Here is an 18,464-nt window from a genome sequence, read left to right on the forward strand (position 1 = left end):
TCCTCAGGTTTGATTATGGTTGTCTGTGGTGTATAGTTTTTCCATAGGCTGTTCAAGTCATGCAAAGAGGGACACCCCATTATCTGTATAGAGAGAAACTATAATAGGATTCCCACAGGATTCGAACACTGGTACACTACTACTCTTGTGTTATGTTAATGATGTGTCATTTTAAGTTAATCTTGTTTGCAGGAGATAAAAGCAACGTTGTGAACATGAGTTAAGAACCATCAACAGAAAAAAAATGTTTTGAGAAAGTCATTACTCGTTTTTCACGATTGGGTTATCTTTAAATATTTAAGAATCACAGTTTACGAACGTTCCACGACTTTTTAACCTAGTATAACAACAAGGAACAATAAACAGAACACGAATTTATTAGGTGTGGTTATTGATGAAAGCTTAAACAGGAGAAACATATAATACACTGGTGTCCAAAACTTAAGCAACAAACGGAAATTTTACAAGGTTCCTTTTATTTTGCCACAGAACTGTAGAAACAGGTGATATTAAAGTAGGAACATTGCAAAGAATTCAGAACATAAACAACTGCAACATGCATAATGGCAGACAAAAAAACTTTCTTCGTTTTTTCCAACTGAACAGATTTGTGCATACATTCTGACAGCTGGTTAAGGTGCTCTATATGGGGTGTGACTCCCTCTGGCAGCAACACAGGCCTGACAACGATGGTGCATCCGGTGAATGATGTCATCAGTCTCACATTGAGGCAATAACGCCCATTCTTTCTGTGGAGCTGCCTGCACTCTTGAAAAGTGACTGGTGGATGCTGATACACATCTCCCTTGTGTATCCCAGACATGCTCTATGGAACTGAAACAGGAGAGTGAGCAGGACATGCCATGAATGCAATATCTTCTGTTTTCAAGAAAATACCAACCACCCATGCTCTATAAGGCCGAGCGTTACATCCATGTATAGGAAGTTTGGCCCACAGCACATCGAAACAGCCGCAAATGAGGTCCCAAAATCTCGTCATGATACCTGATAGCAGGTAAACATTGCCGATTCACCCATACAATTTCATGAAGAAGGGCTCAAGTGATAAACATAATCCCTGCCCACACCATTAAGGATCCTCTCTTTCCACAATGTTTGGGTCTCCAAATCATGTTAGACGTTTCCTTCAGATGCAAATCCCTCGAGAATCAGTCTCCAGACTAAATCGGGGCTCATCTCTGAAAACAACATTGACCCACTGTTTGACCACTCAGGTGGCATGCTCAGAACTCCACTCTAGACGTTCCCTTCTGTGAAGATGCGTCAGAGGTAGACATGTAGTGGGTCTCCGACAATAAAGGCCACTCTGCCGAAGCCTTTTGCACACTGTTTGCCTCGATGCAACACGCCCAGCGGATGCTGCGAGCCCACATGTCAGTTGCCGTGCAGTACTGAGGTGGTACAGTTGTGCCCTTACGGCCAAATGAGGATCCTCTCATCTGAAGTAACACATTGTCGACCCTGCCCTGGTCTTCAGAATACAGTTTTGGTCTCTATAATTTGTCGCCTCATCCGAGAAACAACATAACTATTCACACTAAGCCATCAGGCCACATAATTTGCAACTGTCCTGCTTCCATTCTTTCTATGGCCCTCCACTGCAGAGAGTCTGGTAGACATCTTCTTTGTGCCATCCTGCACAGTCTGCGACTGTGTACGCTGAGATTGTGGATGTGGGACTTACCAGCAAACACTCCCTCGTTTCATAGGTACCATGACGTCATGATTGGCGTGGTTCTCCGTTGACCGGAATACCATCTTCCATTCAGGACAAGATCGTACTGACATGTGGTTGACAATTTGTATGATTATGTAGTGAATTAGGCACAGGACAGAGAAATAACGGTTTGTTGCTTTAATTTTGGACACCAGTGTAGATCTGCTAAAGGATTTGGGTTTTCTATTTTTACCATAAGAGTAATAGCTAACTTCCTGAATATGGAAGTCTGTAAGTTATTTTGCATATTTTCATTCACTGATGTCTTACGTGATAATTTTCAGGATTAACACCTCACATAGGTAAAAATTATTCATCGAAAAAAAGCAAATAATTAGAAGTATGTGAGAGTTTTACAAATGTACATTAAACCAGTTTCTTTTTAAGCAGCTTGGAATATTAACCATAGCCTCACGGTACATTTATTCACTTATGTATTCCGTTTTCAAAAGTTCACTTCAGTTAGAGAGCAACAGTGGTACTCATAAGTACAATAAAGAAGAATGATCTGCATTATTGACATCCTTTAATAAATATTTAACTTAGGTACGGAAAGTGGTAAAACATACAGCTGTAAGGCTTTGACAGTCTACCCACTGAAATAAAATTTCTGACGGTATCAATGGAATTTCCTGCTGTCACCCTCAGAGAACATTTACATAAAAGATATACTTTTCATAAACGTATTTCATTTCAGAGCATTTATGTAGTGTTTCAATGGTAATACAGTGTTGTGATCTGCTATAAAGTTCAGCCTTTTCTCATGTTGCGAACCACATAAAAATGACTTAAATTTGTTTGTACTCCCTAAACCCAGCTCGTTACATTAACTGAAGCTGTAGTCGAAAGCCAGTGGCTAGACAAAAGTGTGTAAATGTATGTCATGCATTGACAAAAGGCTCGATGGATTACACAACAAAAGGGCAGATGAGGAAGGGTTGGAGGATAACCGTCATCCAAACTGACTTGGCTTGTGACTTAATTCCATACTGTTTGTTGCTGTTTTGTTCCAAAAAGCAAGGTCACTATTGCGAGGAACGGAACACTGTGTTTTAGGAAATGGTTTTCTGTTTTTCTGCATCGAAATATTCATTATATTTCAACAATAGTAAAAGTAAATGGGAATATTTTTCTGACTTTCTGCTTCATAATATTGCTTAGAATCCGACAGTAGCAAGGAGCAATGGACAAGTTGCCATACCTCAGCATAAAACTCCAACAATGCAGAGAAAACTGATTTTTTTTTTCATAGAGAGAAATGTTCCTTGAGCGAAATTCGAACATAGCATGAATGAAGTGGTGTTAATAGAACATGTAGAAAAAAAGACACTCGCTAGCAGATCCGCGAACTGCCTATGGTGTAAGGGCATATCATAATCAAGACACTTCCATATCACGCTCATTCCTGTTTGACTGAAAGTATATGAAAAGTAGCGTGGAAATAAACCACAAAAAGATTTCTCTTGCTAAGGTTGAAATGTTGACAAAAGTAGCTACGGCAAATGTTATCATCCATTGCTGGTTTCAAGTTGTGAATCATAGTCAGATTTTACAGTTCTGGGTCCTAGGAAGAGTGCAGCAACCTTTTAACGTTTTCCCCATTGATTTGCTTACTACATAATTACACATAAAATGTTTATTAACGTAAGGACCCTATTTGGTATTGTTGTTTCTTTGTTAGTAAACAATGATTCCCTGATGACTAGTTACCGACCATGTGCAGAAAGCAGGTGTGGCACCATCGACCAGACTGGTCTTAATTCACGTTCTTGAAAATTTCAGGAGTAGCGTTTTAAAAGCACTAGAGATAAAATTACATGTTGTTCTGCGATTAACTGCACGGTAATAAATTTACTAAATAAATTTCCGTTGTTCACAATCTCTGTCGAGGTCATTGCTGCTGGGTAATTTCAAGAAAGTAATGTCTACTTGTTTTCAAATGTTGGCGTACTGAAGAACAGTTGTATTTGTTATTGGCGTGATAAGTGGTGTCCTGTACTGTCTGCAGTGTTTAGCTAAGTGAGGGTAGAGTGGGAAGTTTGTATTGGTATCTCGTTTGAAGTTAGTATCAGCAATGAAGACTTTGTTTTTGTATTCCGTACACCTTTTAATGTTTTGTGCGTGTACTTGTATTTTTGGTATACCCCAACCCCGTCAGCGTCCTGATGGTTTAAATAATGTTGAGAACATATTTAAAAAATGCCAGGAAGTGTATGCTGACATAACAAAAAACAGTTTTTTGGAGCAAGACACCCTATTATGTTTCGGTCTGAAAGTGTTTTCTCAGCAGTTTCCTGGCGGGGTACCGGAAAGTGAAGTCTTTGAAGAAGTCCAAAAGCAGTCCGATACAGATGTTTGTGAACATTTTCAAGAAATGATGTTGAATTCCCCGCTGGGAAATATGAATAATAGTGTAGTAATATACAATCAGCAATTTCGCGATAAGAACACATGTGAACGAGCTTGTCTGGATATTATGGAGCATGTTAATCCTATCTGCAGAATTTTATTAGCGTTAGGTAAGTACAATACATACAGAATTGATAGTATCTGGATGATCCTACAGACCACCACAATGTTATGTTGTTTTCGTTCTCGTAATTCAGAGAAAATATATATGTTGACGTAAGGACCCTATTTGGTATTGTTGTTTCTTTGTTAGTTAACAATAATTCCCGGATGACAAGTTACCGACCATATGGGGGACCAGAAGGGAGGGAACCTGTGATAATTAGGACGTTCCTATGGGTGGAATGATTCGAACTACTTTCGTTACATGTTATTTTATTATGGGCACTGGTTGAAGGAACTAAATGTAACTAGAGCCTCATAGTACACAAATGCTGACGATTACAACCAGAAGTTCCAAGAAATTACTAAAATTAATAAGTAGGATACAGAATTAGGAAGCTGCAGTCGTGCAGCCAACAGTGCAAAAAAATTCTCTCATTCTTAAAAGAGAACCAAAGAATCAGCCATAGCAGAGTGTAAATCAACAAAACTAATCAATCGGATAAATGCATAAAAATGTTCCTACATGTTTCAAGACAGGTGTGTGAAATTCTAGTGAAATAATAGCATAAGAATGCATAATTTGCATCTTCAGTTGCCCAGGCAACTTACTTGTTCAGACATGTTTAAAGTAGATCTCTTACTAAAAATAAAATTTGACATTTCAGATCATTGATGCGCCCATACACCAATTGCATTAAAGTACTGGTATCTTTAACATGTCAATACTGCTGTTATTAATAGATATGTGGGCAATATTCTAATGCATGGAGGAGTAGCAGAAAATTTCAGTCATTAATTATAAAACAGAGACAGTGGTTTTCACAGATATAACCGAAAAGACTCGACTGTCCTGTGAATTATTTGGTTGAATTTTACGGAAGGATTGGAAAGCATCATTATAGATTTACATTTGTACTTCAGAAGCCTTCTTATGGTGTGATGGCATGGGGAACGGCATGTACCACTATCATTTCTGTGTGCCTGCCCCCCCCCCCCCCCCCAGCATACTAATATTTTGTTTTTAAATAGTGTCAATGAGGAAATTGTTGATGACCATAGATTTAGGCCAGAATTCGCTTATTTGAGTCATGATCATTTTGTGATATTATAAGAAGTGGTGCCTTGCTTGACATTTTGTGGAATCTTATTTTTACATAATTTTAACCAGAAGCATCTTGGGGATGCAAAAATAACAGTGGATTTGGATGGGAATCTCAATGAAAGTGTTGCACCGGCTAAACACACATGACATAGTGCACAGGTCTTCCTTGAATCTTGACTATATTCAGTATTAATCATACTTGGGAATGCGTCCTTCCAGATATGCCTTACTAAAAAATTTAAGTGGGGCTTTGTGTACCTTACATTTCCTGAAGAGTTCTTTAACCACTGTGCCTGCCCTCTACTTTTTTTACAACTAATTTTGCTAGAGTTCCCCCTAATATCACTCCGGATGTGTAACTGGATATATTTTACTGTTTTCTCTATATTAAAGACAGTTAAACATTGAGTTTTCACAATTTGTGTAGCCAACATGATGGGTGTCAAAATACTCATCAGTGACTTGTCCATTATCAGATGTGGGTTTTCTGAATTTGCTTGCAGTTTTACTTTTCTATAGCGAAAAGTGTTGAATAGGTTATTTTTTAACCATATGTGGTTAACATTAGGCTACAGTTATTGTAACACTTCCTTCGGGTGGTTCTATGGATGAAGACGATTTCATATCTCAATGCTTATTTCTTTTGAGTTTGTTAAAAATAACCTAGAAAATCATAAATGTAATCACAAAACTTGTCTTACATTACATTAAATTTTACTTTATTGTCTAGTAAATAATGTGGATTTGTATTAAATTAAACATATTCTAAAAAATATAGAACACAGCATCAATATGGGTGCTACTACCGCCTTCCGACTCTTCTTGAACAAACGGAGAGAGAGCTGAGTTTCACATTACTGCTGTTTTCTCATCAATCACTTGAAACTTCAGATCAGCGTGTAATACGTAGTGTCAGTGTTCCATCTTCATTTTACCAAATCCAACAGCTGAAGATGGTTGTTGATACATCAGTCAGCTCATCAGTTTGTTCAAATACCACAGGGTTCTATGCCTATTAGTGCATGGAATATCTTTGCTATTCTCAGAATTGGAAGCCGACAGCCATTCAGTTTTGGGGAGACTTAAAATTCAACTTATGAAACAAACCACACTGTCACTTTGTTTTTTAGTCTTCACAAAACATTACATCAGTGAAAGCCAAATTAACTACAAGGTGTAAACTTATATATATATAAAGGGGGGGGGGGTGATCTCTGACTGATCCAAAGTTTACACCTTATAGTTAATTTGGCTTTCACTGATGGTAATGTTTTGTGAAGACTAAAAAACAAAGTGACAGTGTGGTTTGTTTCATAAGTTGAATTTTAAGTCTCCCCAAAACTGAATGGCTGTCGGCTTCCAATTCTGAGAATAGCAAAGATATTCCATGCACTAATAGGCATAGAACCCTGTGGTATTTGAACAAACTGATGAGCTGACTGATGTATCAACAACCATCTTCAGCTGTTGGATTTGGTAAAATGAAGATGGAACACTGACACTACGTATTACACGCTGATCTGAAGTTTCAAGTGATTGATGAGAAAACAGCAGTAATGTGAAACTCAGCTCTCTCTCCGTTTGTTCAAGAAGAGTCGGAAGGCGGTAGTAGCACCCATATTGATGCTGTGTTCTTAGCACTTCTTTCTCAGTTACCAAAACCACAGTGGTCTCCACAACTGATAGCAGGACCAGCTAGTTCATACCCACGGGTCAGTTACCTTTTAAGTCTTACTCAAAATGTTGTTACAAATCCTGCTGGCCCAGTACACAAAGAGTGAAACAAAACTCATATGATTTCTAATCTGTTTACTAGTAAATTTTTTGCTGTAGAGTCCAAAATTACGTACATTATATAATATTCACGCAAGAATACTGCAATTCCTTTGTAACCGTGAATTTTACCCTTGGTATCTGCTAATAAATAAAACATGCTCTTGAACAACCATTTCAGAGGACAAGTTTTCTACGATAGGCCTATGTTACAATAAATTCTCTGTTCCGTAGAAGATAAGTTAAGGAAAGGCAAATCTACTTTTATAGCATTTGTAGATTTAGGGAAATACGGAAGTTTCCGATCCTGCCCGTCTGCTTTAACCCATGACGTCACAAATACACTATGACGGAAACAACCATAAACCACGATTCCAATATGGCACATATAAAGTCGTTACGTACACATTATGAGGACGAAAATACATCGAAAAACAAACACACACACTTTCCACAAATAGCCTAATGACACTAACAGGACAAGTGCGGAAAATGGGGTGTGTTGGGTGGGTGCAAACTACATATAAATAAATTTAGACACCCACCCCCATACAAAACCACACAAAATGACGAAAAAAACCAACATCACAAAACTCCCCATATACCACTAAACACAATATCATATGGAACCGGACACTTCCTTTGACCTGCGCAGTGTTAATTTTATCTGTCATGTCCATTCCTGAACAAAAACAACCGATTAATTTTACAAAAATTACCACACAACGTACAGCGAACAACACCAAATTAACCTTCACACAAAATCGATAAATCACCGAAATGAATTCCACTACAAACACAGCTGACACTCGAGCAATTCTTGATAATGAGCAAAAGCAAACTGAGCCCACTACACCACACAAACGAAAACCCTGAACATACCACCAGAGAGCACAACATGACGACATCTACAAACACGCCACCGAACTCCGCGCCACCATGATGTCACACACGACAACACCCTTACGTCACGGGTCAAAGCAAATGCATGGGATCGGATGCTTCTGTTGACCACTCTCTTCGAGATTCTGAAGGTAGCAGGAGTAAAATTTAGGGACAGGAAAGCTATCTACAGCTTCTACAGAAGCCAGATGGCAGTTCTGAAATTCGAGAGGCGTGCAAGGGAACTATTGGTTGAGAAGGGACTGAGACAGGGCTGTAGCCTATTCCTGTTGTTATACAATCTATACATTGAGCAAGCAGTAAAGGAGGGGAAAAAAATAATAATTTGGAGTAGGGAGGAGGGGGAAAATAAAAACATTGAGATTTGCTGATGAAATTGTAATTCTGTCAGACAACAAAGGACATTACCGAAGTAGAGAGGATATAAAACATGACTAGCAGTGACAGGAACAGAGTTTCGGAAGAAAGGAAATTTGCCATCAAATATAGATTTAAGTGTAGGAAGTTCTTTTTGAAAGTATTGGTAAGGACTGTAACCATACATGGAGTGAAACATGAACTATAAACAGTTTAGACAAAAAGAGAAGAGAGACCTTTTAAATATGGTGCTACAGAAGAATGATGAAGATTAGATGGGTATGTTATGTAACTAATGAGGAGGTACTGAATAGAATTGTGGAGAGAAGAAATTTGTGGTACAACTGGACTAGAAGAAGAGGTCGCTGATACGACACATTCTGAGGTGATTACTGTGTTTGTATTTGAGGGAAGTGGGGTTAAAAATTGTGGATGGAGACAAAGAGATGAATACAGTGAGCAGTTCAGAAGGATATATATATTGCAATAATTATTTGAAGATACAGAGGCTTGTATGGGGTAGAGCAGCATGCAGAGCTCCATCAAACCAGTCTTTGGGTCAGATGGGATCATATTCTGGGGCAACTCATCAAACCGAGCAAAAGTTTTGGGTGCGAAAGTGTGTGATAAGAACCATTTGTGGTTTAAATTCAAGAACATAATGTAGAAACATGTTCGAGGATCTTTGTATTCTAACCACTGCTTCTCAGTATATTTACTCCTTAATGAAATTTGCTGCAAGTAATACGTCTCTATTTCCAACCAATAGCTCAATACAGATTATCAATACTAGGAATAAGAACAATCTACAGGGTGTCCCAGACAAACCTCCCTGATTTCAAAGACCCAGGGGGAAAAAAACCCACAGTAGAAACAACAATGAAAAATGCACCACATTGTAGAGCACCGTAAAGAATTTATTTATCTTCACTACACCTCTACATGTGGACCATTTGTAGCTTGAAGAACATCTGGTCTATATTCAGTTTCTTGCCAAGTTCTTTGTAACATTTCCTTTGTTATTATTGCAATCTCATCAGTGATACGATGTCACAGCGTAGGAATATTGTCCACTTTGGTCGCATACATGCGGTCCTTCATGTATCCCCACATGAAGAAATCAAGCGGCGTAATGTTGGATGAACGTGTGGCCAGACAATAGGTCCTCCATGTCCGATCCAATGATTGGGAGATTTCCTATCCAGGAACTTGCGAATAGCCGTTGACCAATGCGGTGGAGCTCCATCTTGTTGAAAAATGATGTTGGGTTGCAAGTCTTGTATCTGAGGGTACACAAACTGCTCCGACATGTCCAGATACACTGACCCATTCACTGTTTGTTCCGCAAAGAAGAACGGTCCAACAATCCTGTCGTGCATTAACCCGCACCAGATGTTTAGTTTAGGGCTATCACGAATATGTTCAATGACAACATGCGGATTTTGTGAACCCCAAATCCGAACATTAGGCTATGCCTATTAACCCATCCTGATAGGTGAAAGGTTGCCTCATCTGAAAATAAACCTCTTTTAAGGAAGCTGGCATCCATATCAATATGCTGCAGCATATCCGCAGCAAATTGTTGTCGGCGTGGTTTGTCGTACAGCATCAGATGTTGCAGAATTTGCACATATGAAGACACTGGTGAACTACACGATGCAATGTTGAGTGAGGTACATCAATTTGCCTAGATGCCTGATGAATTGACTTATGTGGACTTCTGATAAATGATGTCCTCCACTGTCTGTTCTGAAACTCCGTAACGTGCACCGCCAGAATGTTTCAGAACACTTCTTGTTGCCAGAAACATCGTATACCATTCCTTAATTGTTTTCACATCTGATGGATCACATTCATACACACAGCGATAATTTCTTTGCACAGTAATCAGTGATTTTGTGTCTGCGAACCACACTACTGCTTGTGCGCGCTGCTGTGGAGTCGCCATTTTCACGTCATGCAACCATACTGCACTGTGGCGACGATACTTGGCACTTCTCATGCGGGAATATAAATTCTTTGAGATGTTCTACAATGTGGTGCATTTTTCAGTGTTGTATCTACTATGGTTTTATTCTCCTGGGTCCTTGAAATCAGGGAGGTTTGAGTGGGAGACCCTGTTCATAAAGACCTAAAATCACTTACCTTGGCAAAAAAGGGGTCCAATATTCAGGAACACACATTTTCAGTAAATTGCCAGCAATCATTAGAACTTGGTTTCAGATAAAGCATGGTTTGAACAAAGTCTGAATGATTTTTTGATAGGCAACTTGTACTCCACAGATGAATATCTTAACAGAGATTGTTAAGCCAGCTTAAGCAAAAATATCTGTTAGATTTCAGTTTTTACAGCACTTGGTCACAACAGTCAAGATTAGGTATTTGTGTATGATAAATTTATTAATAGTGCATAACAGTGTTTCATTCTGACAGTGTGTTAATTCTGTAAATATTAGCTGTTACAGTTAACCACATTGTATTCACCTGTTTTGACAATATCATGACAAATGATCAGGGCAGTAAGTATTATATTCAATTGTTTTATATTGTCTGACCTGTTCCACACCCACAAGAATCATCTCATTTTTTGGATCTATGGAACAGAAACTGAATCTAATATAAACATATTGAAGACAACAACAACACATATTCTTTAGTAACTCTATTACAAATGTGAAATTTAATTGTTCTGCTCTAATACAAACATACTTCTTAAAGGAATCAAAAAATGGATGTTTTACTGTCCCATTTCATCACAGTAAAACATATGTTAGTTTCCATTACTAAAAATTGTACAAATGATGTTTTTAATGCAAATAGGAGATCTGTTCAAAAAATTCCGGAACATTATCCACAAAATTTTTCACTTACCTTTTATTTACTGTACATGGCGTCCTTTGAAATATTCTCTTCCACAATTTATACATCACTACCAGTGCTGTTTCCACTTCAGGAAGCGGTCTTGGTATGCCTCTTGCTGGATTATGGGTAGTGCTGTCTTAGATTTTTCTTTTATCTTGTCCATCTCTTGAGCGAGGACATCTTCCTGGGTGGGTTTTCCACCACAAACAATGCACTGTCGTTTTCTGCGCCGATTATGACCATGAAATTCTTTGCACCTCATATCCATCAAGGTAGCCAGTCCGTTGTAGTGGGACCACCATGTACCCTGTTGGTTGTAGGCCCCTGACTACACAGGGATCGCTTTGCTGATGCCTGTGCCATTAACTCTCCACGTATGCCAAGGAGTAGATGCCTGTCGCCCCGGGGGCAATGGGACTCCTGGCAATGGCGATCCTGCCAGGTGGCCTTTGCTGCGGCTGGTTGACGCCTGTCGGGAGGGCCCTGGTTGGAGTGGGTGGCATCAAGGTGGGTGGCGCAATGAAGCGTACCATGCAATCACTTGCTGGTGATCAAATGCCAGCAGTCCTAAGCATTCCAAGTCTCAGTATAATGCAAGGAAGTATGATCCTGAATCGTTCCCCTCCCTGGCCACACCTTGGGTGGAACGCCAGGTTAAGGATGGCAGCGAACCTTATTTGCCCTGGTACCTCATATGTATGGGAGCTGATGGAGACTTCTTTGTCTTGATGAAGCCTCATTTTTTTGTAGGTTATGTAGAGGACAAGTTTGGGGGGATGGAAGGCTTGTCCAAAATGCGGTCAGGGTCAGTCTTGATAAAAACGGCATCCTCTGCCCAGTCATGGGCATTACTCGCTTGTGACAAGCTCAGGAATGTTACCGTTACTATCACGCCTCATAAGAGCCTAAATATGGTCCAGGGTATTATATTCCACAGGTACCTTCTTTTGCCGTCTGAGGATGAGCTGCACACCAACTTAGAACGATGAGGAGTTCATTTCGTCCAGCGTGTCCATCGGGGTCCAAGGGATAATCAGGTTGCCACCGGTGCCTTCATCTTGGCCTTCGAGGGTGCCCAAATGCAGCTGGTTGTAGGACTTCACAATCATCTTGTCCCAGAGACTGAATCAGTGAAGCCCTCCCAGCCAGAATAACCCAAGGATCAGCGAGAGAAATCCAGAAAGAAGACCCCCAAGACCCAAGGAATTGCGGTGGCACCCACACCACTGCTGTTTACAAGCTCTGCACCTGAGTAGGTGAAGATTCTGCTATCTTCTGAGGACCTAGATCTTGCCAGACCCTCAGACACTATGGATATGGTCTGTTCAGGAAATAAGTCAGTGGCAGCAGGTGACCCTGAGGCGTAGACTGCCTCATTGAGTGTTTCATGCTTTCCCAGTCTCACAGTCGCACCATCGTCCTGAGGAATTGCGATGGTTTTTTCCACCACCTGGCTGAGCTACGGCAGCTGTTAAGCTTTACACCTGCTTTCTGCACTGCCCTCCAGGAAACCTGGTTCCTGGCAATGCGGACCCCTGCCCTTCGAGGCTACAGGGGATATTACAAGAACCATAGCAAATGTAATAGTGTGTCTGGTGGAGTTTGCGTTTATGTCCTGAACTCGCTATGTAGTGAACCTGTGACCCTTCAAACTCTTGAAGCTGTGGCTGTCAGGATACGGACGACACAGGAAGCAACTGCCTGCAACATATATCACCCTCAAGATGGTGCGGTTCCCCGAAATGCATTGGCTGTACTGATTGATGAACTCCCTAAACTTTTCCTACTTTTGGGAGATTTTAATGCCCATAAGCCCTTGTGGGGTAGCACCATGCTTACTGGCCGTGGCAGAGATGTCGAAAATTTTCTGTCCCTACTTGACCTCTGCTTCTTAAATACTGGGGCCAGCACACATTTCAGTGTAGCTGATGGTAGTTATTCAGCCATTGATTTATCAATTTGAAGCCCAGGACTTCTCCCATCCATCCACTGGAGAGCACATGACGACCTGTGACCGTTTCCCCATCTTCCTGTCACTGCCCTGGCGTCATGCCCATGATGCCTACCAAGACGGGCTTTAAACAAGGCAGACTGGGTGGCCTTCAACTCTGCTGTCACCGCTGAATCTCCCCCAAGTGGTACCATTGATGTTGTGATTGAACAGGTCACTAAAACAGTAATTTCTGCGGCAGAAAACGTGATCCCTCATTCTCTAGGGTGCCCCCGGCATAAGACAGTCCCTTGGTGGTCGCCATAAGTCGCTGAGGCAATTACAGAGCATCAGTGAGCTATACAGCAACATAAGCAGCACCCATCCTTAGAGCACCTAATAGCCTTTAAGTGGCTCTGTGACCACATTTGCCTGCTTATAAAGCGACAGGAGCACGAGTGTTGGGAGAAGTACGTGTCGACCCTTGGGTGCCCTACGTCACCTTCCCAAGTCTGGACGAAGCTTAGACGTCTTTCTGGGTACCAGACCCCAATAGGTGGCCCTGGTGTTAACATCGATTGTGTGCTCTCTACCAATGCAAATGCGATTGCCGAGCACTTCACTGAGCACCATGCTCGAGCCTCTGTGTCAGAGAACTACCCCCCAGCTTTTCACACCCTCAAACAGTGGATGGAAAGGAAAGTCCTCTCATTCACTACACGCCACAGTAAGCCCAATAACGCCCCATTTACAGAGTGGGAGCTCCTCAGTACGCTTGCACATTTCCCCGATATAGCTCCTGGGCCAGATCGGATCCACAGTCAGATGATTAAACACCTCTCATCTGACTACAAGTGATATCTCCTCGTCATGTTCAACTGGATCTGGTGCAATGGCGTCTTTCTATCGCAGTGGCGGGAGAGCACCATTCCGTTCATCCAGAACCTGAACTTTATCTTAATGACGATTCACTCACTGTAGTGGAGACATGTCGATTCTTAGGACTGGTTTTCGATGCCTGATTGACTTGGATACCTCATCTTTGTCAGCCTAAGTGTTAGTGCTGGCAGCACCTCAATGCTCACCACTGACTGAGCAACACCAACTGTGGCGCAGATCACTATATGCTGCTGCAGCTCTACAGAGCCCTTGTTCAATCCCGCCTTGACTATGGGAGTCTGGTTTACAGTTCGCCAGTGCCCTCAGCATTGTGTTTACTAGACCCAGTGCACCAGTGTGGCATTTGACTAGTGACGGGAGCTTTTAGAATGAGTCTGGTGACCAGTGTCCTGGTAGAGGCCAGAGTCCCTCCATTGCAGATCTGATGTGCACAGCTGCTCGCCAGTTATGTTGCACACATTTGTAGTTCTGAGCATCCGAATTACCTTCCCCTTTTCCCACTTGCAGCAGTTCTTGGCTCACGATTGTGGTTCGCTTTCAATCTCTTCTCTCTGAACTGGAGTCCTTCCCTTTACCACGTCTACTTGGTTTCCATTCATGTACACCTCCATGCTGTACACCTTGGCCGAACCTTCATCTGGACCTTTTGCATGGCCCTAAGGACTCCGTTAGCCCCGCTGCTCTCCACTGTCACTTCCTCTCAATTCTTGACATGTTGCGGGGCTCTGATGTTGTTTACACTGCCGGCTCAGTGGCTGATAGTAATGTTGCCTTTGCCTATGTCCACAGAGGCCATATTGAACAGGATTCCTTGCCTGCTGGCTGCAGTGTATTCACTGCAGAGCTTGTAGTCATATCTCGTGCACTTCAGTACATCCGTTCCTATTCTGGGTAGTCATTTCTTCTGTGACTCCCTGAGCAGCTTAGAAGCTTTCGACCAGTGCTACCCTCGCCACCCTTTGGTAGTGAACATCCAGTAGTCCATCTCTGCCCCGGAACAGTCCAGTCATTCAGTGGTGTTTCTGTGGACCCCAGAACACGCCGGAATCCCAGGCTGGCCAAACAGGCTGCATGGAAACCTCTCTTGGAGATGGGCATTGCTGAAACTGACCAGCGTTCTGTCTTTCGCCACAAGGTTTTTTGGCTTTGGGAGACAGAGTGGCATAACAGTATGCACAACAAACTGCATGTCATTAAGGAGACAGTGAATGTGAGGAAGTTTTCCCTGCAGGCTTTTCGCAGGGAATCAGTTGTCCTTTGTCAGCTCTGCATTGGCCATATGTGGCTCACACATGGTTACCTCCTCCATCGTGAGGACCCATCTCAGTGTCGCTGTGGCTCCCAGATGACGGTCGTTCACCTCTTGCTGGATTGCTATCTTTTAGCCGCTCTGCGGTGGACTTTTAACTTTCCCAGCACCCTACCTTTGGTGTTGGCGACAGTGCCTCAACAGCAACTTTAGATTTACGTTTTATTAGTGAGGGTGGGTTTTATCATTTGATCTGAGTTTTAGCGCATGTCCTTTGTCCCTCTGTGTCTTCCACCCTAGGGCTTTTAGGGTGGAGGTTTTAATGTGTTGCAGAGTGGCTGGCTTCTCCATTTTTATTCTCATGGTCAGCCAGCCATTAATCTGCTTTCTTGTTTTTAGTCCCTTCTCCCTGTTTCTTGTGTCTCTCTGTGGTTTTCTTGTCCTGTTTTGCCCATTGTTGTCCTTCTGTTGTTCTTCTGGTTCTTCCTTTCTCCTGTTATTGTGCCGTAAGTCTTCTTTGTTTTCTTCTTTCCCTTGGGTAATTGTTCTACTGGGAACAAGGGACCAATGACCTCGCAGTTTCGTCCCTTTCCCTCCCCTTTGAAACCAACCAACCTACCTATGGTGAAGATTGAACCTTGGTCTCAATGTTATAACTGTAGAGCCATGTCTCATCTTCAGTTATGATTCTCTTAAGGAACATCTCATTCTCATTTGGGTGATTCGTAAGCGCTTCACAGATTGTGAGTTGAAGATCTGCCTCCGCTTGACTTATGAGCTGCGGGGCGAACTTCCCAGCTTTATGGTGCATTCCAAGGTGTTGTATCCAGATTTCGCGAACATGATCCAACTGAAATGTTACATTCTTCTGTACTCTCTCGAACAGCTAGTCTTCGATTGGCACGCATAATTTCGTTGACGTTCCTGATATGAGCATTGTTGGCAGATGTCGAAGGCCACCCTGAACGATGGTCATCTTTAATTTCCATCCAGCCATTTTTAAACCATGTGAACCATTCGTAATACCAAGTGTAATTTAAGCACCCATCACTTTGTTGTGTGTCTGTAAAGATTTTCTTCAGTTGCACACAAAATTTAATGCAGACTCGTTGCTCCTCTAACTGCCAACTTGAAATTCGCAAACCGTGTGACTCAACATTCTACTTACAGAGCACTGCACAATAACTAATGGACATGCAACAATGAAACTTCTGGCAGTTACACATTAAACACAGGTGTGTGCAAGGAGGCCAACTGCATTTTGCTCCAACACACCATTGGCGTGAAATTACGAGTGTTCTGGAATTTTTTTAACAGACCTTGTATGTTTTACAAGAAATAAATACTAGGTAAAATTGTATCATATGCAAATAATCAACAATTTGGAACGTTAACCTTCCAATTCTTTTTATAAATTGTTGGAGCTTTAAAGACTAGTTTGAAGACACTTTTAACTGATTAATATTCCTGAGTTTTGATCAACTTAAAGCAGTTATTTTAATAAATGTAAATAAAATTTTATAAGAGAGAGAAAATCAAAGTATTAAACTATGTCCAAGCAATGCGAGATATTTATTGGTTGTGGAAGGTTTCAGGTTGATTACATAATGGTGAGATGGAGATTTTGAATCGAGATTTTAAACTGTATGACATTCCCATCTGAGCAGATGTGGACTCTGACCAGAATTTATTGGTTATGAACTGCATATTGAAACTGAAGAAAATGCAAAAATATAGGAAATGGAGGAGATGGGACCTGGATAAATTGAAAGAGCCAAGCTTGTTGAGTTTCAGAATGGGCAACAGGCTACATTGGACTGGACCAGGGAAAAGAAATAGAATAGAAGGTGAAGGGGTAGTTCTGAGAGATGAAATATGCTGGGGAGACAGAAGACATGGGATACATCCTAATATCCTGTTAGTCCTCCTTTTTCCCTGCACAGTGCAGCAACTTGGCATTGCTTGGACACCCAACAAGTCATTGGGAGCCCACTGCAGGATTTTGAGCATGAACTGACGTATAGATTACATATCACAAATGTGCGATCTGGGAGGCCAACTCATTTGCTCAAATTGTTCTGAATGTTCTTCAAACCAGTCGCGAACGATTGTGGCCTGGTGACATGGAGCATCAACATCCATAAAAATTCCGTCGTTGTTTGAGAACATAAAGTATGTGAATGGCTGCAAATGGTCTCCAAATAGCTGAACATAACCATTTCCAGTCAGTGATAGGTTCAGTTGCACCAGAGGACCCAGTCCATTCCATGTAACCTTAACCCACACTATTATGGAGTCATCACCATCTTGCACTGTACCTTGTGGATAACATGGATCTGTGGCTTTGTGGGTCTGTACCACACTCGAACCATACCATCAGCTCTTACCAACTGAAATTGGGATTAATCTGACCAGGAAAATTTTTTGCAGTCGTCAGTGTCCAACCAATATTGTCACGAGTCCAGAAGAGGTGCTGTAGGCAATGTCGTACTGTTAGCAAAGGCACTTGCTTGGGTCGTCGGCTGCCACAATCGTTAACACTCACTTTCACGCCACTGTCCTAGCAAATACTTCCTTTGTACGTCGTATATTGACTTCTGTGGTTATTTCACACAATGTTGCATGTCTGTTAGCACTGAAAAATCTAAGCAAACTGTGCTGCTCTCAGTTGTTAAGTGAAGTCAGTCGGCCACTACATTGTCTTTAGTGAGAGGCAATTTGGTGTTCTTGGCACACTCTTGACAATTTGTATCTCTGAGTGTTGAACTCTCTGAAATTGAATGCTCCAACTACCATGCTGCATTCAGTGTCAGTTAATTCCCATTGTGCTCCTACAATCATGTTGGAAACCTTTTCACCTGAGTACAAATGTCAGCCCACTAATGTACGAACCTTTTATATCATTGTACGCAACACTGCTGCCATCCATATATGTGCATATTGCTGTCCCATGACTTTCGTCAACTTAATACATGTAAGGCAGCAGATTGCATAGGTAAAAAAGGCAAGGTCTAGCAATATTCCCTGTATAACACAAGAGGTGCTGAATTTAACTGATGAAAGTAGGAAATATAAAAATACAGCAAATGAAGTAGGCGAAAGGGAATACAGAAGTCTAAAAAATGAGATTAGAGAA

The 18,464-nt window shown here is 41.5% G+C and overlaps 1 protein-coding gene across 2 annotated transcripts in view; it reads left to right on the forward strand.

Moving 5' to 3' along the window:
• Nucleotides 1–3,670: 3,670 nt before the first annotated feature.
• The window catches only part of LOC124794757 (trans-Golgi network integral membrane protein TGN38-like), an 80,618-nt gene continuing 65,824 nt past the window's right edge, over nt 3,671–18,464 (forward strand). Inside the window, exon 1 of one of the 2 annotated variants that reach the window (XM_047258374.1) lies at nt 3,671–4,257. In XM_047258374.1, coding sequence (XP_047114330.1) covers nt 3,813–4,257 — 445 coding nt within the window. In that variant the 5' untranslated portion in view covers nt 3,671–3,812. The remainder of the gene's footprint in view (nt 4,258–18,464) is intronic. The other variant, XM_047258375.1, reaches the window with a different exon arrangement.

The sequence above is a fragment of the Schistocerca piceifrons genome, chromosome 4 (genome assembly GCF_021461385.2).
Source record: "Schistocerca piceifrons isolate TAMUIC-IGC-003096 chromosome 4, iqSchPice1.1, whole genome shotgun sequence".
NCBI lineage: Eukaryota > Metazoa > Arthropoda > Insecta > Orthoptera > Acrididae > Schistocerca > Schistocerca piceifrons.